General features: G+C 42.2%; 1 protein-coding gene across 1 annotated transcript in view; it reads left to right on the top strand.

Moving 5' to 3' along the window:
• The first annotated feature begins 5562 nt into the window (after positions 1–5562).
• LOC142748842 (cationic amino acid transporter 2-like) overlaps positions 5563–25320 on the top strand; it is a 28358-nt gene continuing 8600 nt past the window's right edge. Inside the window, exons 1-10 of the mRNA XM_075856145.1 lie at positions 5563–5930; positions 10669–11044; positions 12476–12631; positions 14117–14282; positions 14955–15091; positions 15494–15716; positions 17773–17909; positions 19465–19567; positions 19646–19782; positions 22859–23025. Of these exons, the coding sequence (XP_075712260.1) occupies positions 10669–11044; positions 12476–12631; positions 14117–14282; positions 14955–15091; positions 15494–15716; positions 17773–17909; positions 19465–19567; positions 19646–19782; positions 22859–23025 (1602 nt within the window). The 5' untranslated portion in view covers positions 5563–5930. The remainder of the gene's footprint in view (positions 5931–10668; positions 11045–12475; positions 12632–14116; positions 14283–14954; positions 15092–15493; positions 15717–17772; positions 17910–19464; positions 19568–19645; positions 19783–22858; positions 23026–25320) is intronic.

Below are 25320 nucleotides of genomic sequence, written 5' to 3'. Positions count from 1 at the left end.
CTGGTGGCAAATAGAAGAAGGTAGAAAATATAGTCTTAACACTAATAAGAATTGATGGAATAGGACTAGAGTTTTGTTTAAAATGTAACCTTTACTCGTAACATATTTAAAAAAGTGTGCAAAACAAATGACACACCAGGACAAGACTGTTTACAACAAAAAAAAATCTTCCTTATCATAAAGGAGATGTAATGCTCCATGTAATAAATGTCAATTTTATATTGACGCTAGTTCCGTATGACGTATGATGGAGGACGTCATACGCCGGAACTAGCGTTTACTCCAGCACGGGGAAACAAGTGCTATGAGGAATCCCTGCCACTGCAGAAAAACGAAACTTCAAAACAGCTCCAACTTAATGGGAGAAGGCAAGGATTGATTGCCTAATTATAAGAAAGAAACAAGTGAGGTTTCCCAGTCCCCAGCCATAGGAACGGAACAGGACTTTAACAAACTACGGAACGGGTAGGAGGGGTCATTACCCCACAGAGATTAACATTTATCCTTCTGGGAAATAGACCACTCACATGTATTGAAATAATTTGGAGCATCTTTTACACTCTGCAAAGAAATGTTAATATCATCAATATAAAATTGACATTTATTGCATGGAGCATTACATCTCCTTTATGATAAGGAAGATTTTTTTTGTTGTAATTAGTCTTGTCCTGGTGTGTCATTTGTTTTGCACGCTTTTTGAAATATGTTACGAGTAAAGGTTACATTTTAAACGAAACTCTAGTCCTATTCCAGTGATCTGATTACAAATTCTTGTAGAGTATAGAAAATATCAAGTCCTGCGGTGGAAGGCTTCAAAATATACCACTAACACCTCAAGTAATAAGAATTGAGCCTAATGTAATTTTAATAAGACAAACTCCAATAATTCATCACCTGTAGAGGGGTTAATGCCACTATCTCTGGTGGTCTAGTGCAGTAAAAAGATAAATTTCTGCTGTTGGTGGAAAGGTTAATTTACAGCCTCCCTGGTCGTCTTGGGTGGTAAATAGGCTAATTTCTGCTTCCCTGGTGGTCTAGGGCAGTGTAGTGGTTGATATCAGTTTGCCAGGTGGTACAGGTTGTTGGAACAGTTAATTTACAGCTTCCCTGGTGGTCTAGGGTAGTAAATAGGTTAATTTCTGCTTCCTTGGTGGCCTAGGGCAGTGTAGTGGTTAATATCAGTTTCTCAGGTGGTCTAGGGTAGTAAGGGGGTTTATATCTGCCTCCCTGGGGGACTAGGGTAATGGGGGGGGGGGGGGGTGTTAATGCCTGTTTGTCTGGTTTTGTGGGATAGTGGAGGGGTCAATATCTGGTGTCCAGTGATTTAATTACCTAAAAGAAGCTAAGCGTGATTTGCTCATACAGATTAGTTGAAGGCAGAGAGAGAGAGAGAGAGGTGTCCTGACTTAAAGAAATGCTAAGGGGAGGTTGGCTCTACAGTTACCCACACTTTTTAAAAAAATACTGACAATTTCTGCAGAAAATCCGTTACGTGTGAACTTAGCTTTACTGTTCTTAATTTAGTCAACTTAGGTCAGTGACTCTACATGATCCTTATTGTCAGAAATTCACCTCTTGACTCTTCAGACTCAGGCGTGACGTCACTGGATCACGCCGTCCTACGCAAGGATTCAGTCGGCGTCAATTCTTTGGACAGTTAGTTGCGGGAACGGGGCCTAGGTGAGTATAACGTTTTTTTTGTTATATTTTGTTTGGTGGGGCGCTATCTACAAAGTGGGGTGCTGTATGGCACTATCTACAGGGGGGCTGTATGGCACTATCTACAAGGTGGTGGGAGGCACTATCTACAGGGGGCACTACATACAGGGGGGCTGTATGGCACAATCTACAAGGGGGAGGTGCGGGGCACTATCTACAGGGTGGTGCTGTATGGCACTGTCTACAAGGGGGTGTGACACTATCTACAGGGGGGCTGTATAGCACTGTCTACAGTGGGGGCTGTAGGGCAGAATCTACGGTGGGGGGCTGTATAACATAATCTGTAGGGGGGTACTATATACAGGGGGCACTATCTACAAGGGGGGCTGTGTGTGGCACACAGGGGATGGGGGCCCAGTCAATAGTTTGCTATCGGGCCCAGTCTTTCCTAGTTACGCCCCTGCTTCAACCTTAAACTTGTATGGAGCAAAAATATGGCACCCATAGACTTCTATTGGGCCCTACTGTCCCGCAGATTTGTAGTTAGTCTTTCCTTTTCCATGGTAAAGAATCAGTTTGCCATCCTCACCCTTTATCTAAATAGTCTGACCAAGACTGAGTGGCTTGTCGACACCCCTCCGTCTACTAGCATCTGGAGCACAAACCCCAACAGCAGTGGCGTAACTACCGCTATAGCACCCGCCGGCACGGGCCCCCCCTCCCATGGCCGGAGGCTACACTAGCAGCCGATATGGCTGCTACAGCGCAACGCCACTGAAGGGGTTGTTCTTACAAAAGACATGCGTGTGTGATACATGTGTGATCGCTGGCACGCCCAGCGATAAGGAGAACGGGGGACCGAAAGTCTCCATAGAAATGAATTGTGCACTGATCGTGCTTGTGCGGATGCGTGACCAGCGCACCTTTTCATTTTATTGAACTGCGTAGACGCCGGAAGTCCGGGTACGTTATCTACAGGGGGGGGTTCTGAATGGTGTTATCTACAGGGGGGGGGGGGTCTGTATGGCGTTATCTACAGGGGGGACTCTTTATGGCATTATTTACAGGGGGGTTCTGTATGGCGTTATTTACAGGGGGACTCTGTATGGTGTTATCTACAGGGGGGGTTCTGTATGGCGTTATCTACAGGGGGGGTCTGTATGACGTTATCTACAGGGGGGGTTCTGTATGGTGTTATCTACAGGGGGGTCTGTATGGCGTTATCTACAGGAGGCTGTATGGCGTTATGTACAGGAGGGCTGTATGGCATTATCTACAGGGGGGATTCTGGCTGTAAGACGTTATCTACAGGGGGCTGTGTATGGTGCTATCTATAGGGGGCCGCTGTGTGGTGGAATTTATAGGGAGGCACTATCTACAAGGGGGGGGGGGGTTGTGTGGTACCCGGTGGGGGGGGGCCCCAGTCAAAAGTTTGCTATGGGGCCCAGTCTTTCCTAGTTACGCCCCTGCCCAACAGACCCCTACCTACGTCCTTACTGTACTTCCTCATACCTCTGATCTCATACAGAGTGTTTCTGTTGGATACTGTGTGAATCAGACAGAAAAATAATCCTAGCGTGCCCCATTGGATGCTATATTGCAGAGGTATTCTTCACTAGAAGTGTTGCGCAGTACGGAGGCATCACACACATGGTCCATGCGGTTGCACACCCTGTGCATCAGCCACCTCCGCTGAAGGGGTTGCCCCAGATGGCCAGTGGCTTGTGACCACCACGAATCTTAATATTGATTGTATAGCAACCTTATTTAGATATTATAAAGCACGGTTATAAGATTGGAGTTATTTGGTTATTTAATGTTGGTATTATTTAACCATTTGCCAACATTTGACATAGGCTTATCTCATAGCTGGCAAGGGGAATTATGGAGCGGACACTTCACTGCAACCGCCGGGATAGGAGATAACATAAGTATTGCAGTATATTGTGCAAGCAATCCAACGATCGCTAATTCAAGTTCCCTAGGGGGACTAATAAAAAAACATATATAATGTTTTTTTTAATATACAAAAATATTTAAAAAGTTCAAAAAACCCCTCTTTTCCCATTTTTCCACAAAAATCTTGTTACCTAAATAAATACAGAAACACAACAGGAATCGCTACTTTCCCAAAAGTCCGAACTATTACAATATAACATTATTCAACTGGAATGGTAACCGCCATGAAAAAATATACATAAAATGCCAGAATTCTTTTTTTCTCGTCTCCTCGTCTCCCATAAAAAAATGGAATAAAAAGCTCATTAAAAAGTCTTATGTACGGTACGGATGTAACCAAATTTATATTGATTCTGATAACGTGCTGCAGCGTGATATCACACAACAAAAGGCATTGAAAAGTCATTGAAAAAGTCAAGTTAAATATTCTTGCCATTGTCTATTTAATGCGTTAAACGTAAAGATAAAGATGGCTACATCTGTACACCAACATTTTATCAATAAAAACTACAGCTCACCCTGCAAAAAAACAAACCCTAACCCTGCTCAATCAATGCAAAAAAAAAGTTATGGATCTCAGAATATGGCAACACAAAAAAATTTTCTTTTTAACGATTCGTTTTTTCTTTGTAAAAATAGCAAAACAAAAAGAATATATAAATTGGGTATCGCCGTAATCGTATTGACCCGTAGAAGAAAATTAAATAGGTTTTCCAGTCCGAAAAAATTGATGGCCTCTCCTCAGGAAAGGCCGTCAATAGCTGATCGGTCGGGGTCCAACTCCTGGCACCCCCTCCGATCAGCTGTATAGATGGGGCCGCAGCATTTGGACGAGAACTGCTTCCCCTTCATTTTATTTACTGCTTACACTTTGAATCGCCGACACTTGTAGCGGCGGTTCGCAGTATTATAGCCTTCTCCCATTGAAGCTATAAGTGTGTCGGCAAATCAAAGTGTGAGCAGCAAAGGAAATGAAGGGGAAGCAGTGCTCATACAAGCGCTACGGCCCCTTCAGAACAGCTGATCGGCAGGGGTGCCAGGAGTCGGACCCCGACTGATCAGCTATTAATGGTCTATCCTGAGGATAAGCCACAATTTTTTGGGACTGGAAAACCCCTTTAAGCACAGTATGGTGTTATTGTTATTTAGGCAACTGTATTTGATCAACGTATGATACTGTTATTTGGGCACCATGGGGCTATTTCCATGCTGTATGACCATATACCATATAGTGGGGCGCCAAGAGAAAGTACTGCTCAAGGCATCATCCAATGCAAGGCTATAGTATGGCGTTGCATTTACTCCATTGCAGGTGGCCTAACCCCTATTGCTGCACCAATGCAAGCAGGCAAGCAGACTAAGGCCTAAATTCAGACATCCATAAAATGGCCGCATTTTAGCATTCGTATTGCGGATACAAGTCCCGCCTTAACCGCAGACCCGGATTAATGACTCAAACTAAAAGCATCTTGGTAGTGTTAATTCCGGATAATAGACCCGCGGTCAGGCCGGGGGTGCTACGCTTCAGATACTAAAATGCCGCTGTATTACGGCAGTCTGTTTGAGGCCTAACATTTCTGAATATTTTGCAGTGTACAGCTGGTACACTGCAAAATCTGGCATCCGGAGCCAACAGTGACTGATATTGTAACATGGATATAAGTCAGCAGAAAACTGTTATCTAATAGGACGGCAAATATGAATGAGGCTTTTGTATATTTCAGAATTTGGAGAAAAGACAATAAACGGTTTTGTCCATTTAATAGAAATTTACATGAATGAATCAGATTTTGTCTAAGTTTTTAATTGTTGTTTCTTTAACTTTTCTTCTACCAAAGCAAATGTTCAGCCCTCTCATACCCGATGCCAACAAAAGGGTCCAAGTCAACAATTTGCTGACTATTGCTGCTTATTACAAGCGGAGGCGAGACCTGCAGCACATTCCCAAACAAAGGAGATTATGAGATTTGAGAAATACATAGCAAACTTTGAATAGTTCTTTAGTTATGGACTGGGCTGGCATCCTAAGTGGCTTTAACCCCTTCTTTCCTGACGTTTCATTCATTGGTTTCCAGCAGCTAGCTGGATATTAGGCAGGGAACAGACTTCTTGGAAGCTTGTCTTTAGTATTACGGTAGTCATGGTATGAGTTATTATATAACAGTGCCATGATTCTGGTTGCTGGTGAAGTATAGTAAGGGTTAACATTTTAGAACGGCTTAAATGGAGGGGGAAAGGCTTTCTGAATTAATTTAGACATACTTTTCTGGAGGAACAGATCAGCGGCGTTGTCAGGTGGTGGAGGTCTTAAGGTAAGGTTTTCTCAGGTTTTATGAAGTTTCTTCATTGTATTCTTGGAGTTTATTGATTTGTATGGGAATTTTTATATACAAATGACTGGCAGGGATGCAACAAGTAACCATGGGGTCCCCAGTAGGGCCCTGCTTCAACAGGACATGAAAGGTTTCATGATTATTTGGCTCTCCTGTGTCTTTTGTTTCTTTCCTTAATCTCCGAGTTATCTGCATTCACCCTCGCCTTCCATCATCCACCATTATCATTAACTGCACCTCACCTTTGAGTAGAGATGGGGCCCTTTGTTTGCCGGACCCTATAACAGCTGCTATATCTGCTATCCTGGTAGTAACGCCCATGCTCAGTAGGATTCAGGTTGTACTCTAGGTCTTATATAATGCCATTTAGGCCGAATTCAGACGACCGTAGTATACGTCCATGTATTTCAATGAGGCCGTTCACACAGCCATTGTTTCAACGGACCGTGTGAAGGGTCCACTGAGAAATAGAACATGTCCTATTTTGTACCATTTTCACAAATCCCTCGATAGACTCAAGTCTACGGTGGTCCGTGGAAACCGGACCTTCACAGGGGCAACTCAAACGTGAAAGACTGTAGTTTTTCCACGTCCGTGTTTCCCCATGTTCATCTGAATTCGGCCTTACGGTGAAACCTCTTCAAAATACCACCTCTTTGAGAAGGCCACCCCCTTAACCAAACCAGATTTTCTGTGACAGATTTTTAGTTCCACCATATATTATGCATGCTGGCCATCTTATTCGAGAAGACCACCCCCTCCCCCTGAACACCATTTTTCAATTTAAGTTTGGATGGTCGTCTCAAAGAGGTTGCAATTAACCAGTACATGGAGGAGATTTATCCAGACTGGTGCAAGGAGGAATTTGCAGCAGTTGCCCATAGCAACCAGTCAGATTGTAGGTTTCATATTCCAGGGTCCTTATGGAAAATGAAAGAAGAAACATGAATGGTTGCTATGGACAACTGCTCCACTTTTCTCTTGCACCACTTTTGATAAATCTCCCCAGAATGTTTCCACCAGTCATATGACCGCGAAATCAATAGATTGAACTAAGCAATATAAATTCTAACAAGCATAAAGACATACGACACAGCTTTTGTTGTTGCTATAATCCCTCTAAATCTTATACAGGGTGTGTATACTTTTGACTGCTCTGCTCTTGTGATTATAATAAATTCCATCTTGCTATGGTCCCGGTGGTAGGATGTAATATTGCCCAGCAAGCGTTGGTTTGGGTTACCTTGCCTATGAGATCTGGTTATATTGTAGTGCCATAGGTATCAGTCACCTGACTTTCAGAGCCTTTTTTTTTTTATTTGAAGAGGGGAATAAGTTTATTTTGTGCAGGAACAAAGAGATGGGTATGTGAAATACAACCTGCCCGATCCCTCCCCCCCCCCCTCCGAGATCTGCTATCAGGGGAAAGTTGTAATGCCCCATACTTATAAGGGAGGTAACTACAATTAATATATGTGGGGTAGAGGGTGCTATCGGGGAAATTTCTCTACATAGAAAAGTCGCGAATAGGTTTATTTGCGACTTTTGGCCATTTTACGCTGCCCTCATCTCTTTTGTGGAAAGGGGTAGTGGCTTCTTAAAACAGAGCCGGGGTCACAGCGACCTGATAAATTATAATTTACGCCAGAAAACTGGCATAAATTATAGTGGGAATCTACGCTAGCTCCTAGTTGGCGTAGATTTCACTTTGGGTGGCGTAGCAAGGAATGGACCCCCCATCAGACAATTAATAATGATACAAAAAAAAATTATGCTCACCTCACCGCTCTTCTTTCCTTGGAATCCTCTCAGGCTCCCTTAGCCTGCCGCGGCTCATACAACGTACTGAAGCCAAACTGTGTCAGGATGTTGTATGTGACGCTGTACTGATGACGTTGAGTGCTGCGTCACATATAAGGCCCTGACACTGCTCGACGTCCGGACCTTGTATGAGCCACTGCACGCTGAGGGAACCTGTGGGGACCTGGAGTGGAGAAGAGGAGCGGTAAGTTATATAGAGTATGCTTCTTTTTCATTTTATGGATGGCGCAAGGTCGGTCAAAAGATGCAACATATTTCTCTTAATAAATGGCTTAGGAAATGCCAATCTTAATAAATTTCACCCAAGGTCTAGTCTGGGGAAGCAATTCAATGTCCACATGCAATGGAGAAAAGAAAGAGAATTTCATATAGCGAAGAGAATAATAATACAAAAAAAAAACAATAAAACCAGGATCACACAATTTTGGTGCAGTTTTTGGCTCGGTTTTTTTTTTATTCTTGCCAAAGCCAGAAGTGAATCCAAAAGACAGAAAAGATATGAAGAAAAGACTGATGCATCTCCTTTCTTTTGTGTCCCCTTCTGAGTTTGACTAATTAAAACGGAGCCAAAAACTGCAACAAAATCCGCATCAGAACTGTGTGTGTGATATCCTGGTTTAGAGGGATATTTACACAGTGCAATTTAGGATCCCCTCTAGGTTTTGGATTAAAAAACTACATTAAAAAATGACATCAACTATGCACTGTGTGAACATGGCCTAAGGGTGTTTTTTTTTTTTTGTTTTTTTTTTTAAATCAAGACACGTTTTTGTGGCATTTTTCCTGGCCTTTTCCCTTTTTTTTTTTTTGTTTTGTTAAAAACGCTGCTGCCAGATGTTAGCTAGAAGTCTATAGTGAAATATAAAATGCACTACACACAATTTTTTTTCCTTTGTGTTGTTTTTCTAGCCTTTTGGTATGTTTTTCGGTTCAGTGACTTTTCTTTCAAAATGCAGCATGCTCTGGGTATGTCATTTTTTCTAGTGTTATTCCCATAGACTTCTCTATAGTACTAGTAAGAAAAACCGCATGTATTAAATGTAACGAATAGAAGATACCACAAAAAATTCTGTGCGAAGGAAGACTAGTTCTTTTGCAATATTGTAATTATGCATTTGATACATGTATTTAAATGTGTTTGGGTCAAACTTTAGCATTTTGCCCATCTTTTCCCCCAATCCCCCCGCGTTTTACCATGTGTGTATCCTCTATTTGATTCAATGGTCTCTGAAATGTACTTAATATTCCACTCCGGTCCTGCAGTTGGAGAAGAAATAACAATGTTGTTAGGACCAGTACGCTCCTCGCTTACAAATGAAAGATTGGAAATACAATAGTGGGAAAACGCCGGCACTTCTGTCTTTACCTGGCAAGTCATGAGAGGATCTTTGAGGTCATTCAAGGACAATAGGACAGAGAATTGCACCCAGAGTCGTAACTTGAAGCTAAGTCCAAATCTGTAACACCTACCACGTGCCACGTATTATACTGGTGTCTTCTTATATAGCAGAGGGGTTTTGGGCCTCACTGAAAATCCACAGAAGATCAGCCACCTCTGAACATGTCTTAAGAGTCCAATGCATCAGTTTTTTTTTTTTTTGCTTTTTGATGCCACAATATTTTTTCCAGTAAAAAAATCAGAAACCTTGACAAAAAACAGAAACCAACAAACCTATAAGTTATTGGGATTCATCATGATCCATTAGGGTATGTTCACACGCTAGACTAAAAACGGCTGTAAAATACTGTTGTGAAAGGGTCGTTTATTGATTGATTTTTTTATGGCCGTTTTTTGGAGCTGTTTTCTATTGAGACCATGAAAAACGGCTCCAAAAACGGCTCAATAAGTGACATGCACTTCTTTTTTACGGGGCGTTTTTTTACACGCCGTTTTTACAAACAGCGCGTAAAAAAACGCCCCTTGGGAACGAAATGCCGTTTTACCCATTGAAATCAATGGGTATATGTTTGGAGACGTTCAACCCTCGTATTTTCAGCTTACTGCCCCAAAAACGGCTGAAAATAAGCCGTGTGAACATACCCTTAGTATGTAGCATACAAGAGTCTGTGCTACACAACAAACATACAAAGACATATAAACCACATTTTGGAATAAGCAGGAGGTAGCTACTTAATCTAATGCATTTAATAAAAAAAAAACAGCACATGGCGTGAATATTTTTGCTTTGATCTCATGGGTGGCATAAAACCAGTGAGGATTATAATACTACACGATGGTCATATTAAAGGCCATATGCTAGGGCTTAACCCACACTAACCCAAAAAGGATTTTAATCCACAAATTATAAGAATAGGAGATTAGTAGAAAATAGAAGGATCAAATCAAGGAATGAAACTGTTCAAAACGTTTCCCTTTCTGATCAGAACCAACTCGAAGGCTATGTTCACACATCACGATTTGTTGCAGATTTTGATGCAAATTTTGAGGCAAAGTCAGAAGTGGTTACAAACGGAATGGAAAATATAAAGGAAGAACCTATACTTCTCCTTTCTCCTGGATCCACTTCTGGCTTTGTCTCAAAAATCTGCAACAAATTGCGATATGTGAACATAGCCAAACTTATGTTAAAGAGGTTTTTCCACAATGGACAATGCCTTTTTATTAGAAGGGTCTCCAATTGGCCCAATGTCTCCAAGTGTTGATCTCAGGGATCACAGCAGAGGAGAGGCCTGTGCTTTGTTGGATCCATATGTTTTATAAAATGATATATATTTCTATTAGGAAGTTCAATAATGTTTAATTTTAAAAAACGACCTAAAATTAAAAAGCTAGTTTTGGTTTGTTGCTTTATTCCATAGAAAAATATGTTATATATTATTACATGGCTATACTTTCTATCACACATTGATTATGTTCCTTTCTCGTCTCTTTCAGATGCCGTCCTGTGATGCTCTACATTACTTTTACCAAAGCTTAATAAGAACAAAAAAAATCAATTTGGAAGGAACACAAGGATCTGGCCTATGCCGATGTCTGACATCCGTGGACCTGGTGGCACTGGGTGTAGGAAGCACCTTAGGGGCCGGTGTGTATGTCCTAGCAGGAGAGGTGGCAAAGGTGGATTCGGGTCCAAGCATCATCTTATCCTTCTTGATTGCAGCTCTGGCCTCAGTGCTTGCTGGACTGTGCTATGCTGAGTTTGGTGCCCGGGTACCATTGACTGGATCTGCCTACTTATACAGCTATGTAACGGTTGGAGAGCTCTGGGCTTTCATCACGGGGTGGAACCTGATACTTTCCTATGTCATAGGCAAGAGCTAAGTTGTCTCCATCTGTTCTATACAACCAAAACATAAATTATGTCATCACTGTTATTTCACCAATTTGCATACATATTGCTTCTTTTTTTTTTTTTTTTTTTAATTTTATACTATATACTATTGTACAATGTTGTAAGAAATACAACTGTCACAGGGCCCATGGATTGTGAGACTGTCATGGGGGCCTGCAGAGGATGGTGTGAATCCACTGTGTCACCAAGGGATTTTACGTAGGGCTATACCGGAGACTGGAGTCTAAGGGGACCCCATGTATCCACCCTTCAAACCCATATAGAGATCTGGACTTGGCAGCTGGGGAACCCCTGAAATAATCGCCCTTGGGAATGGCCAACGTTAACAGGTGTAGTACAAAATCAGTAGACAGTATGCAGGGTCAGGAATAGTCAAGGTCAGGACAGGCGGCAAAGGTTCGTCACGGGTTTCTAGCAAAAGGTCCGAGCAGGCGGCAGGCAAGGATAGTTTAAGGTGCAGGCAGAGGTGAATCACAGAATATCTAACAAAATAATCACAGGGAATCATTAGATTAGCTAAGAAGGAGCTAATTATTAAAGAAAGGTGTACAGGAAAGGGAGGACCCTTTATACCCAGGGAAAGAGTGGATAATTTGGCGACGGCTGGCACTTAAAGGCACGGAGAGTCAGCGCACCAGAAGACACGGGAGTCAGACCAGAAGGTGAGCGTCGACTAAGTGGGAGTCTGCCAAAAGCATAGATCGGAGAAGAGAAGCGACGCCAGTCAGGAGTCAGAAAACGCCTGGAATTGGTAAGTATACGGCGGAGGCAGGGACCGGCGGCCGTTACACCTAAAATTATGAAAGATTTGACTTACAGTAAGTGTATCTGATCTGTCATTGGGATAGTCCATTTGAAATTAGGACAATGGTTCAGCGTATTAGTGGGTGCAATTGCATCCATGAAGTTTGTAAGGTGATCTAGCATGTCAGAGGGCACTATTAACACAAAAAAAGTCAAAAGTGATCCATGTGTGTGTGACTTTGACCCAACCCTGCCCGAGTATGGTCTGTAGCCTTTTTATACAGTCAAGGTCAGTCTTTGAGGCTCACAAAAAATATTGGGTCGACCCCCATTTCCTTAGACTCATGTGAAGAAACCTGCTTCAAATAAGTCTAAGAGGTCAAGAAGTGTTTACCAAGCCTATCGAAGCTTCAGACAGCCCAAAAAAATAAAAAATTAAAATTATATATATCAGTACCCATGCAACTGCTGTGCCACCCAGTACTATAAGGGGTTTGCCACTCAGAGAGCAGCTACTTGACTATAACTGCAAACAAGCACATTAGAGAGGGTATCTGTATTTAATGTGCACTTACCAGGAGTAAGACAAACATGGTATTCCCAATTTTATGTCATACTTCCTAACCAATAAATTTTGTCTTGTAGGTACCTCCAGTGTTGCCCGGGCTTGGAGCGCTACATTTGATGAGCTTGTTGGAAAGAAATTAGGAAACTTTTTCAGCAATACAATGCCTATGGATGTGCCAGGGCTGGCAGAATACCCTGATATCTTCGCTGTGTGTCTCATACTCATTCTTGCAGGTATTGAAAAGGTTCTATGACTTTAACATTTAAGAACAATGAAGGAACACTTTATTTACAAAGAATGGTAATTCTTGGAAATTATCACAGCGCCTCTCTATGGGCTTTGTTTGGTATTGCAGTGTGCTCCCATTCACTTTAGTAGTACCTATTAAATGGAGCAAAAGCGAGTATCTAGCTATATGTAATTATTGGATGTGTTTATTGTCCAGTACTGAGCCCTGAGCCAGTCATTACTATATAGAGGGCTCACGTGATGCCGATATAATACTTCCTATTTCGTATTAGTCTGAGTCTGCTTTTTATCGGTCAGAAGGGCTCAGAGCAAAGAATCCATGCTATTAACAAAAAGTGTACAGTACACTAGATTTTAGCTCCCTGATTATTTGGGCCATTTTTAAGAGGGGCAGTAATATCCATTTTCTCACATCTAACATAGTACCCTTTAAATGTCCTAACTTAAAGAGATGAGTCCTACAGGCAGACATCCTTTAAAGAGGACCTGTCACTAGGCTATATAAGTTGTACTGGTTAAAGGGGTTGTCCCCTACCGGACAACTGATGAACTATCCACCGGATAGGTCATCAGTATATCATCGGTGCAGATCTGACAACTGAACCCCGCACTGATTAACTGCTCCGGTGGCCTCCTGGCACCGGATGTTACGGCACATTATGCAATGTACAGAGCCGGAAGCAGTTGGCTCTGTACATTGCATAGCGGCTATGCTGCTGAACTGCAGCTCTGCTCCTATTCACTTGAATTGGAGCAGAGTTGCAGCTCAGCCGCTATTCCATGACCGGAGCTATGTGCTTCTGGCATGGGCGTCCAGTGCTCGGAGGCAGCCGGAGCAGCTTAACGGTGTGGGGTCCGGGTGTCGGACCCCCACAGATCATGTACTGATGACCTATGCGGTGGATAGATCATCAGTTGTCCGGTAGTGGACTACCCCTTTAACTGACATGAATAGCACTGTTTCCCTGATTCTAGAGCTGTTTATTTCCTCTCCTGTACCCCCTCGTTCCAGAGATATAGCCCACAGTTGTGTTGGCTCCCTATATGCTATAATTTGCTATAGTTAGTCAACAGGGCGTGAACTACCCTCAAGCTGCCTCGCGCTGATTAGTCCGCATCAGAGGCAGGGAAGCTAGCCCCACCCAGTTGGCTAACTACAGCAAATTATCATATAGGAAGCTAACACAACAGTGAGCCATATCTGTACAATGGGGTGGGGGGGAGGGAGTCCAGGAAAAATAAAAACAGCTCTGGAATCAGGGAGACAATGCTATTCAAGTCAATTAACCAGTTCGACAAATATGACCTAGTGACAGGTCCTCTTTATTCTGGAATATGTTAATGTTACATATACATGATACTATAGATAGACAGATAGATAGAATTATTCATTATAGTACACCAACGCATTATGCATTGAGCTTTGTGGCTTAAAGGCATATCATATATTATATTTTGTTCCATTCCAGGGCTTCTTTCCTTTGGTGTGAAGGAGTCAACCATTGTGAATAAAGTCTTCACAACCATCAACATGATTGTCCTAATGTTTGTTATAGTGAGTGGATGTGTTAAAGGTGACCTGAGGAACTGGGAGATCACCAAGGAAGAGCTAGATGTAGCCATTAAGAGAATGAGGTATTCTTTATCCTATATCTCTTGGGTCATATTTTTAGACACTTAGCGTAATATAACATAAATTGGGTGCTGTGCCCTAAAACAGTAGGTACCAAGACTCTCGCTATTATGTCGGCTCGGCATTAGCTATTAATGTAATACTCTTCTTTTAATATACAACTTCTGATATAGGAAGAAAATGTAAAACGTAATTACAACAAAGAGAGGACCCTGCTAAGGTTGGCTCCATTCTATCTACCCATGGGCCACATGAACCTGCTCAGGGTTCCTTCTCTGCCCTAGCACTTCAACATTGTGGCAACCGCCTTGAGGTTCATGACCCTTTCTCCCCTAAAATGGGAAAGGTTGTGGGTGGGAGAACTCGTGTCGTTTCCTCCCGTACCAGGAGATGGGGGTAAGACCTGACTCTAAAAGGGGACCACAATTTGATTTTTGCTCTGGGGACCACTTTTCTGTATATACACCTATGCTCAGTCATAGTGGTAGACTAATTTTTATCATGAGGTAATATTGAAAAACAAAGTTTTAAGATAGAAATCAACACAGTCATTGAAGAGCAGTTATAAAGAGGACTCAAATGCCTTCCACCTTAGAAAGTAGCACTCGATATAGAGTACCTTCAACATAACATGACTTTATTGAGAGATATTTTTTTAACCATCATACCAACAGTAACCATTCTGTAGGTGGTAACATAACTGGCACGTATGGAGTTGGTGGATTCATGCCATTCGGTTTTAGTGGCACACTGGCGGGAGCAGCTACTTGTTTCTATGCCTTTGTTGGATTTGACTGCATTGCTACCACAGGTATGTATGTACTATCTATAAAAACGAAGGATATTTAAGGGGAAATACAAGTATGCCCGTCTTCCTTCTGGCATTTAGTGCGTTAACATTAACAGCCATCAAAGGGGTTATATAAGATTAAAATAATTAATTTTTATGCCTGAAACATCACCTCTCTTGTCCTCTCGTGTCTGGTATTGCAGCTCAGTCCCAATTATTACAATGAAAATCAGCTGCAATACTAGTCACAGCCCATGGACAAGAGTGGCACTGTTTTTGTAAAAAGAGCAAAAAATTTTTTATCATCTCATACAAACCTTTTAATGGATTTATCGGTATGAGCTACACTTATATTGCATGTGCACTACAGTATACTGGCTCTTATCTTCTTATGGATCTATGAATAAACTCAACTCTTTTCAGGAGAGGAGGTGAAAGACCCGCAGAGAGCAATACCTCTTGGAATAGTTGTATCCCTGTCCATTTGCTTTCTGGCATATTTTGGAGTCTCTGCTTCTCTCACTCTTATGATGCCATATTACCTCCTGGATTCTCGGAGTCCACTGCCAGCTGCTTTTGAATATGTTGGGTGGAGTGTGGCCAAATACATTGTAGCTGTTGGCTCTCTATGTGCATTGACTACAAGGTAAGATAGTGAATTATCATTTTTATTTGAATGCTTTTCCACCACTTACACATATGGCAATCACTCAATGCCAGGCACTAATAGAACGCAGAAGAAAATTCCCAGTATACGTGAAAGACTTGAATTTGAGAACTCATAAATTCAGGGTGGAGTATAATTAAAAAAAGAATGGCTTCATTTTCTTAAAAAATCCTATGACGTGTTAGGAAAGGTGCCCATACGCAACAGTTGACAGTCGGGCGAACCCGGCGATTTCGTCCGACTATCTAATGTGTGTAGTGGTGTCCCGGCTTCTCCCCAACAGCAGAAGGATCAGGCATGTTGGATTTCAACAAGCCCAATCCTTTGTTCAAGCAGGAGATAAGCTTGAGTTAGTTACTGTATCTGGCAGCGGCTTATTTCCCTATCCCCATTTAATACACATGCATGCTTGGCCAAGCTGAGCGTGTATGTGGGAGTCGGGAGGACTAAGTCCATGGACAGCCCTAAGACATTATAATTCTAGGGAATACAATATTGCCTGAATCTGGGCTTATCTCCCTCCCTTCAACATTTTACATACGCTATACGGACAAAAGTATTAGAACACCTAAACATTACACCTACAGGAGATTTTACGACATTCTAAATCCATAGGCATTAATATGGAGTTGATCCCCCCCTTTGCAGCTAAAACAACTTCTACTCTACTGGGAAAACTTTCTACAAGAGTGTTTGTGGGACTTTTTGACCATTCATCCAAAAGAGCATTTGTGAGGTCAGACACTGATGTCGGAGAAATGGTATGGATCGAAATCTCCGTTCTGGTTCATCCCAAATTTGTTTACTGTAGTGGAGGTCAGGGCTCTGTGTGGGGCAGTCAAGTTCTTCTACACCAAACTCACCCCACCATGTCTTTATGGACCTCGCTTTGTGCACTGGGGCACAGTCATGCACAGAAAAAGGCCCTAAACCCCAAACTGCTCCCACAAAGTTGGAAGCTACAATTGTCCAAAATGTCTTCATATACTGAAGCATAAAAGATTTCCCTTAACCTGAACTAAGGGGCCCAGGTCGACCCCTGAAAAACAACACCATAGCATTACCCCATCTGCACCAAACTTTACAGTTGGCACAATGCAGTCAGGCAGGTAACGTTCTCATGGCATTCGCCAAACTCAGATTCATCCATCAGACTGTCAGAAAAGCGTGATTCATCACTCCACAGAACACGTTTCCACTGCTCCAGAGTCCAGTGGCGGCGGCTTTACACCTCTCCATCTGACGCTTGGAATTGTGCTTGATGATGTAAGGCTGACATGAAGCTGCTCGGCCATGGAAACCCATGTCATGAAGCTCCCGGGGCACAGTTTTTGTGCAACTGTTAATGTCAGAGGAGTTTGGAACTCTGCAGTTATTGAGTCAGCAAAGCATTGGGGACTTTTTCCTCAGCACTCGGCGACCCTACACTGTAACTTTACGTGGTCTTCCACTTCGTGAGTGTGTTGCTGTGGTTCATAAACGCTTCCACTTTACAATAAAACTACTGTTCTAATACTTTGGTCCATATATTGTAGAGATCATATGATCTAGTACAGGTAGTGTTTATTTATAGGGCTGACACATGTAGTCATGCTCTTGTAAAACCCCAGCGTTACATGCATGGAGGGACGTTGGGTTAGACCTCATGCACACCACATTTACTTCAGTCCGCCATACAGTGCGCAACATGGAACAGTATTGTGGTTAATGCTTTTCAATATTGGCTGCTATGTATCACATCGTATCCCCCCCCTAGAAGCTTTTTTGCACATGGGCGTATTTGGGTTCTATATTACACACTTAATACATCCACCGTGCATATCAATGGTTGCATGCAGACTGCTGTATTTATATAACATGGTATACGCAGGTCGAAACAAACATCACCGTGTCTCCCATTACATGCCATATCGGAGCTTGATGAATCAAAAATTTTCTAAATGTTGAGAGATATGTCTACTTTGTGTGTTCCCCTTTTCATAACTTGTGCACCAATTTTCAACTTTCTAGTTTGCAAATGATACCGTTTTAATAGCCTTCTAGGGTCTATTTTCCCAATGCCCCGGATTCTCTTTGCCATGGCTAGAGATGGACTACTTTTTCAACCATTGTCCCGGGTAAGCAGTCGACAGAGTCCAGTGATTGCCACCATGACATCTGGAGTAGTGGCAGGTATATATTTCTGTTCACTATTTCATAATTTCTAAAAATTGGAACATATTTATTAGAAAAATGTATCTATATTTTGGTTTAGCATTGTAACTTGTAGGTTACATGGATTTATTCATTGTGTATTATTAGTTGTGCTACATTATTTTCTGTAGCTATCAACTTCTCCATGAATGATTTGCCAACAAAAATTATTATCAGTGTATTCACTGCAGTATGTGAGTAAACTTGCTAAACATTCCGGTCCTCCGTCGCGCTGACTCTGAAATTTTCATAGATTTTTATAGCGCTGCCGGGGGACCGGAAGCCTAGTTGCACAGTCTTCTTTGATGACGATACGACTCTTTATAATGTGACCGGCCCCGCTGTACTCTATGTACAAGCAATAGCAGTAGTACATCGATTACATAGAGTACAGCGGGGCCAGTCACATGACGAAGAGTCGTATCGTCATCAAAGAAGATTGTTCAATTAGACTTCCGGTCCCCCGGCAGCGCTATAAAAATCTATGAAAATCTCAGCATCAGCGCGACGGGGTACCAGAATGTATATTAGCGAGTGTACTTACATACTGCAGTGAGCACACGGAAAATAATTTTTTGTCCCCACATAACCCCTTTAATTGGTCCTGTTCACATTACTGGGACTTGTAGCGAATGGACACAAAGCCTGCTGACAGGAGTTTTATAAGGAATTATAGAAACTCAGTAGAATAAGTCATAAATCTAATTTTAGTAAAGGGGAAATCCCAGGTCTTTGTCCAGAATTAGAAAAACATGGATACTTCCAAAAACAGCACCACACCTGTCCACAGATTGTGTGCCGTATCTAGCCCAATTCGCTTCAATGGAACTGAGCTGCAATACCACAAAAATTCCACAGGTTGGTGCTGTTTTTGGAAGAAAGTATCCAGGTTTTTTAATCCTGTACTACCGGTTTAAGGGGGGGATTGACAGCAGGTGGATTTTTACGCCATGGCTTTGGCTGCAGCAAATGCAACGCAAAATTCGCTTGTGAAATACGTGCAGATCTGGATGCGGAATTCTCCACAGCAATTCTGAAGCACATTCGCATGTAAAACAGATAAATCCAGATTTTCCGGCAGATTCCCTGCAAATAAATCCATGGCGTAAAAAAAACCATCACGTATGAATCCACCCTAAGACATCTCATAACTTAGCACTAGTAAGGGTCCGTAAACTGGGTTCACCCGAATATCACAGAAGGAAGTTTTGGATGTACAGTGGATTTCGGAGTCTTAAATACAGTGCTACTTAGGTCACTTTCACGTGAAAGTGGCCTTAGGTAGTGTCATTGTTTTCTAAGGCACCTGACCCCACATGCATTACACAGCATCTCATAAATCCATGGTGCTTCCAAGCAAGTGTTTTGTAGGAGATTCCAAGTTGGCAGCAATGCTATACGTGTTTTGTCCCAGGACTGTGCACTGTAGGACTTCAATCTGGGAATTGGTGGGGTTCATAGCTCACAGCCCCCCATAGATCTTACAAGTCACAAGTAGTTAAACATTTATAACCACACAAGTTCCTGTTCACAGCTCTCATGGCGTTCCTGTTTGATCTGAAAGCCTTGGTAGATATGATGTCTATTGGTACCCTGCTCGCCTACACTTTGGTGTCTTCATGTGTCTTGTTACTCAGGTAATGGCATATACAAAGGTTGTATATTATAAGTATTTACAGAATGCGTTTATTAAAGTTTTTATTTTGTTACATCAGGTACCAGTTACAAATTGAAATTAGTCCGACGACCAATGGAAACAGCCAAGGACCGAATGAAAACATATTAGAGATGCCATCAGTCATCAGGCCCGCACGCTCATCCATACTGGTGACACGGAGTGTACTAGCATTAAGTTAGTGTCCTTTACATTACTGAAACACGGAACAGAAGGGACATGGGCTAGTTTTGTTAACGGCTGTGTCCACCTTTGCAGCCAATGTTCTCTTACTGCCAAACCCATTGAAATATATTTTAAAAAAAAATACACTTTGCAAATGATCAGGATTAAAAATCGACCTTTTGAGGTCTACAGATCTGCACAGGAGCTATGTGTCTCCATGGATACAGACTACAAACAAACCCTGTGTAGTCTGAGGGTATGTTCACACGCTTAACAAGAAACGTCTGAAAAATACGGAGCTTATTTCAGAGAAAATAGCCTCTGATTTTCAGGCGTTTTTGAAGCTGAGAATGAAATTTGGAGCTTCTTTTGAGGCTTCTTTTCAGACGTTTTTTGAGGCGTTTTTCATAGTGTTCAATGGAAAATCAGCTCCAAAAAATGCCTCAAGAAGTGACATGCTACTTCTTTTTACAGAGCGTCTTTTTACGCTCAGTTTTTTGACAGCGAAGCGTAAAATAAAGGCTCGTGGGAACAGAACATCGTAATTCCCATTGAAAGCAATGGGCAGATGTTTGTAAGCGTATTAGGGGCGTTTTTTCAGACGTAATTCGAGGCGTAAAACGCCCGCATTACGTCTGAAACCACTGCGTGTGAACATACCCTCATTCTGCAGTCATACTCACTTCCATCTATCCCCTACTTCTTGATAATGTACTTCAGAAGGTCAACGTGAAGTAGGGGATTAATGGAAGAAAGAAGGACTCCAGGATTAGACTACACAGCTTATTTGTAGTCTGTAACCATGGAGGCACATAGCTTTGCCTAGGGGCTGTAGACACAAAACAGTGTCTTAACCCTTTCCCATCACAGACATTTTGGGGATTTTCGTTTTCATTTTTTTCATCCCCACTATCCAATAGCCATAACTTTTTTATTTCTCCGCCAACAAAGCCCTTGTTTTTGCGGGATGATTTGTAGTTTTTCACGGCACCCCTTATTGTAACATATAATGTATTGGGAAACTAGATAAATAAATTGTGCGGTGGAATAGGAGAAAAAACAGTGACTCCTCAATATTTTGAGGGGTTTAGTTTTTACGGCTTTCACCATACGGTAAAAATGGCATGTTAACTTTATTCTAACGGTCAAGACTATTACGACGATACCAAATTGCTAAAGTTTTTTTTATGTTTTACTACTTTTACAAGGAACAAACTAAATGTTATAAATAAAATTTGTGTTTTGTCGCAATATTCTGAGAGCCATAACTTTTTATATTTTTCCGTTAATTGAGCAGTATGAGGGCTTATTCTTTGTGGGGCGAGCTGTAGTTTCTATTGACAGCATTTTGGGCTACATGAGACTTTTTGATCACTTTGTAACACATTTGGTTTGTGGGATATGAAGTAACCAAAAAAACAGCGTTTTATATTTTCTTATTTTACGGCGTTCACCGTGCACATTAAATAATGCTATATTGTAATAGTTCTGACTTTTACAGAGACAGTGATACCAATTTTTTTATTTTTGACAGGAAAAATGGGAGTTTTTTTTTAAAACGTTTAATATATATATATATATATACATACACAGCAGAAAAAGAATGGCGACAGCACCCTGCGACACTAATGCCACCTAAACCACTAAATATAAATAAATATGCACTAAAGCTAAATCTACTTATAATAGGGAGGTTCTTAGCGCATATTTTGATCAAAAAGTGTTTGCCCACCTGCCACGACAAGGCGTCCTCCATAGGTGGGAACCTACGCTGCACATACACCCAGAACTTGGACTAAGCCTACATATATACCTGGGGATGGTAGGATCCAGCATTGAACTAATATATATATATTTACACTACTAAAAACATTATTAAACTTTTTTTTTTTTTTTTACACATTTAGTCGTTAGATACACATTTTAACATTTATATAGACTCCTGTTAAGCCCTGCCTGAGGCAAGGCTTAACAGGAGATGAAGAAAGGCAGTCCTGGGGTCCATTCGGCCCCCCATCTTTCTTACGTCTTATCTGCTGCAATTGTGATTGATCGCAGCATCAAAGAGGTTAAACAGCCAGGAAGAGCACGATTGCTGCTCCTGGCCATTAGTCCTGGGTGTCAGCTGTAATACACAGCTGACACCCGCTTCGTACGGAGCAGGTTCAGCAGGCGATCCCGCTCCAAACATTATGGGGGGCACCACAACTTGCTATTACGTCAGAGTGCGGGTAGGGTTTAAAAAGTAGCTTAATTTTTTGTATTTTCTTTTAGGTGGATTGGAGCAATAAAAATAGTTTGCAAAGATTTGATTAATCTTTAAAGGAATTAAATAAAGATAAAAGGATAAAGGTTGGTTTAACCAGTATGAATTGAAGATACAGACTGAAGTCATGCTGCCACCATCACCTTCAATCTTTACATAAACTGAAAAATACTGTGATCAATTCTGTACAAAGCTAAGATCAGGGCCTACTGATCCAAAATTGTTGTGCCTACTGGAATCCGCGATGTAAAGCCTCATACACATGCCAATGCTGTGTGCACTTAGCTGTATGGTGGCATAAGAAATGCTTATGGGTTTTGAAAACAAACTTGTAGGCACTCTCAGTGAGGCAACATAATGTCCACTTGAACCAATTATTTTAAAGTAAAGTTTCCCTATAATATTACATGCAATGCCCAGGGAATCTGTGAGGAAAATCTTCCATGTGTCCATGTGTGAAATCATAAGGACAAAAGGGCAAATGTATGGGCACTTAAAGGAGTTAACCCACCAGAGAACAAAAAGTACACCAGGGGGCGCTATAATAAGTATTTCATAGCTATATCTAGACACAGGAGCAATTTTTCTTTTAAGAACTATTACGATTGAATAAATGCGTTTTAAAATCGGTCTAATAGAAAAAGTCAAATTAATCGCGGTAGCACCTCTTTAATCCGAAGCTGTAGATTAGAACAGCGATTACTGGTTCTTCTTGCTAAATCAAAGGGGAAGGTAATACTTTCAAGAAACTTTACATTAGTATAAACAGACTGATGGGGGGAAAAAAAACAAGTAACTACACACAAGTTTCTCTTCTCCCAGCCGTTCTCATCTGTGTGACCAGTGCGGCATCTACAGCAGGATCAGAGTATTTGCTGGCCGGTACAGTTTGGTGTATTATTCTGCTTGCTCTGGCGTTTTTTGGAATTGCAGCACTCACCTTCTTCATCTGGAGACAGCCACAGAATCAGAATAAAGCAGCCTTCATGGTAAGTGTTAGAACTTAACCTATGGGTTCTCATCATTATGCACATATCATATTAACACTTTTTTGCAGATATCATACTAACTCACTAGCATTAGCCCAGTAGCATCATTTATTTCTTCCAGCTCCATTGCATCCATGTACTTTGAACCCTTCCATTAAGGACAGTTGTGTCATGTGATCTGAAGCCCCTATTAGTTGATCGGCACTCGTTTGCTTCTGTCGCAAGGAGCGATGCAAGGGGACGACCGGTCGTTACTCTGAACGCTCATCCCCATACGTTATCATGACGGCAGCACGTCTCCCTGTTAACAGGGCGATGTGCTGCTGACAACGGTGATATTTAAGTTTTTTTTAAGCTTACGTTTCTATGAATGATTGTTTGCCCGACAAAAATTTCCCAGTGTAAAAGGGCTTTAAGTCTGACCACCAGAATAGACCATGCTCTCATGCATAGACAGGAGGTAATTTTTTCCTGTCCGGCTAACTTTTTGTGAACTACAGAACTACATTATCACCTAACAAATCACTCCTGGCAGCTGTCAAACCCCTGCGCTCCTTACCCAGCTCCACAATCCTCTGTATGCCCCCTCCAGGTATACAGCGCTGCTGAAGAGATTATTTCTACCCCAATGGAGCAGGAGGGCAGTGAAATAATAGGTAAATCCATGCCATGATTAGCTGCAGTTATATAACTCCCCAGACTCACATAACTGTGTATACTATCTGTGAGTGCAGTGTGCTGAAAATCCAGTGCATTCCCAGCAGATGCTGCTCCTCACTCTCTCCTGTGTAAAAGCAGAGAGAAATCTATCACTAGCAGGAGGCAGAGAAGACCGGCTCAGCCACATCACATAGGAATACTATGTGAGGACCGTTCTACGTCACTATTCTGCTGCACGTCTATAGGACTCAGAGCAGAGCAAGTGCAGTGTGATGAGACTCTACACCCTATACCAAGCCAGAGGCATCATGGGATATGTAGGCCACATTAGGTAAACCATACCAGAGGGGAAGAAGTAACCAAGATGACAGACAACCTATAAATGGCACTTTAACTAAAAGAGGCCAATGCACAAGAGTATCTATGCACTACATGAACAAAAAAAAAATAAAAAAATATTGTTGGAGTGCTCCTTTAAATGGATACTCAGATTTTAGCAGTCTATTTTATGATGTTAAAAAGGAACTGGGCTTGTGACAAAAATATGCGAAAATACCCCTTAAGACTGTATAATAGTCAGTACACCTCATTTATCTGTATGCAGGGGAAGCTGAATACAATAAGAACATCATGTTCAGCTTCCTGTCAGATCAACAGGACAAAGGAGACCTTATTAGAGCTTGAAGAGAGTAAACCACTGGACGCTAGGTAACAAACCCTCCATTATCCTAGCTCACTAGTGAAGGGGGCATTTACTCCAAAACTCCCAACATTTCACAGAACATTAGGGGTTCAAGCACTCCACCCAGGAAATACCCTCATTAAGAAAATTTGCATAAGCTACTCCCCTTGTATAAAACCAGTATGAGGCAGCATTTTCAGTCCGAACACTGGTTTCCACACTCTGAGAGTAACAGATTCAACCACAAAGTAGAACACAGATCATTTCCATAGGCTAGTTCTAGTCTTAAGGTACACGGCCCTACAGCTTAATTTTATACAGCGCTGCAACAGGCCTTCCAAAGTGGTACACGAGTCCTCTACTGTATCTTTGCATTCAGTTGATTTCATACCGGTTTTTTTTCTGTCAGATTACATATGTATGGAAAATATTCTCCCCCTCAATGCATTGTACATGTACTGAAAAAGTCATACAGGCTTCATGCCGGTGTACCACCAGTCATTGTAAGAGGTATAGAAGAGGCTGGACGCAGCCCGCAGGGATTAAGGGAGGCCGACATGACCGTCCTGGTAGGGAAAGGGTTACTTAGGTGAGGGAGAGTTGGTAGGAGCTGGAGGAGGGACGGGGAGGAGTTAAGGGGGACGGGGGGGGCTGTTCTGCGCTTCCCGCTGTTTCTCGGCATTGAGCCGGAAGCAGCGGGAGGAGTAACACAAGAACAGTAAGCTCCCCCGTTGCCCGTGCTTTTAGTGATGGCAGAGGCCTTAATGTTGGAGCGGCTGCGTGCCGCTGCTGTGCACCACGGTCCCGGATGGCTAGAGGAGACCGTGGCTGCCATAACGAGGATCCCGGACGCCGTTTCGCCACGTCGGGCACGGCGTTCGGGGTCTGTTGCAAAGGACAGGCTCCCCTCCCCCGGCCCCCTCACGAGCATGGCTATGGCGGCGGGGGGGAGT

Source organism: Rhinoderma darwinii, chromosome 3, assembly GCF_050947455.1.
Source record: "Rhinoderma darwinii isolate aRhiDar2 chromosome 3, aRhiDar2.hap1, whole genome shotgun sequence".
NCBI classification, from domain to species: domain Eukaryota; kingdom Metazoa; phylum Chordata; class Amphibia; order Anura; family Rhinodermatidae; genus Rhinoderma; species Rhinoderma darwinii.
This window is presented reverse-complemented; position numbering and strand designations above follow the sequence as displayed.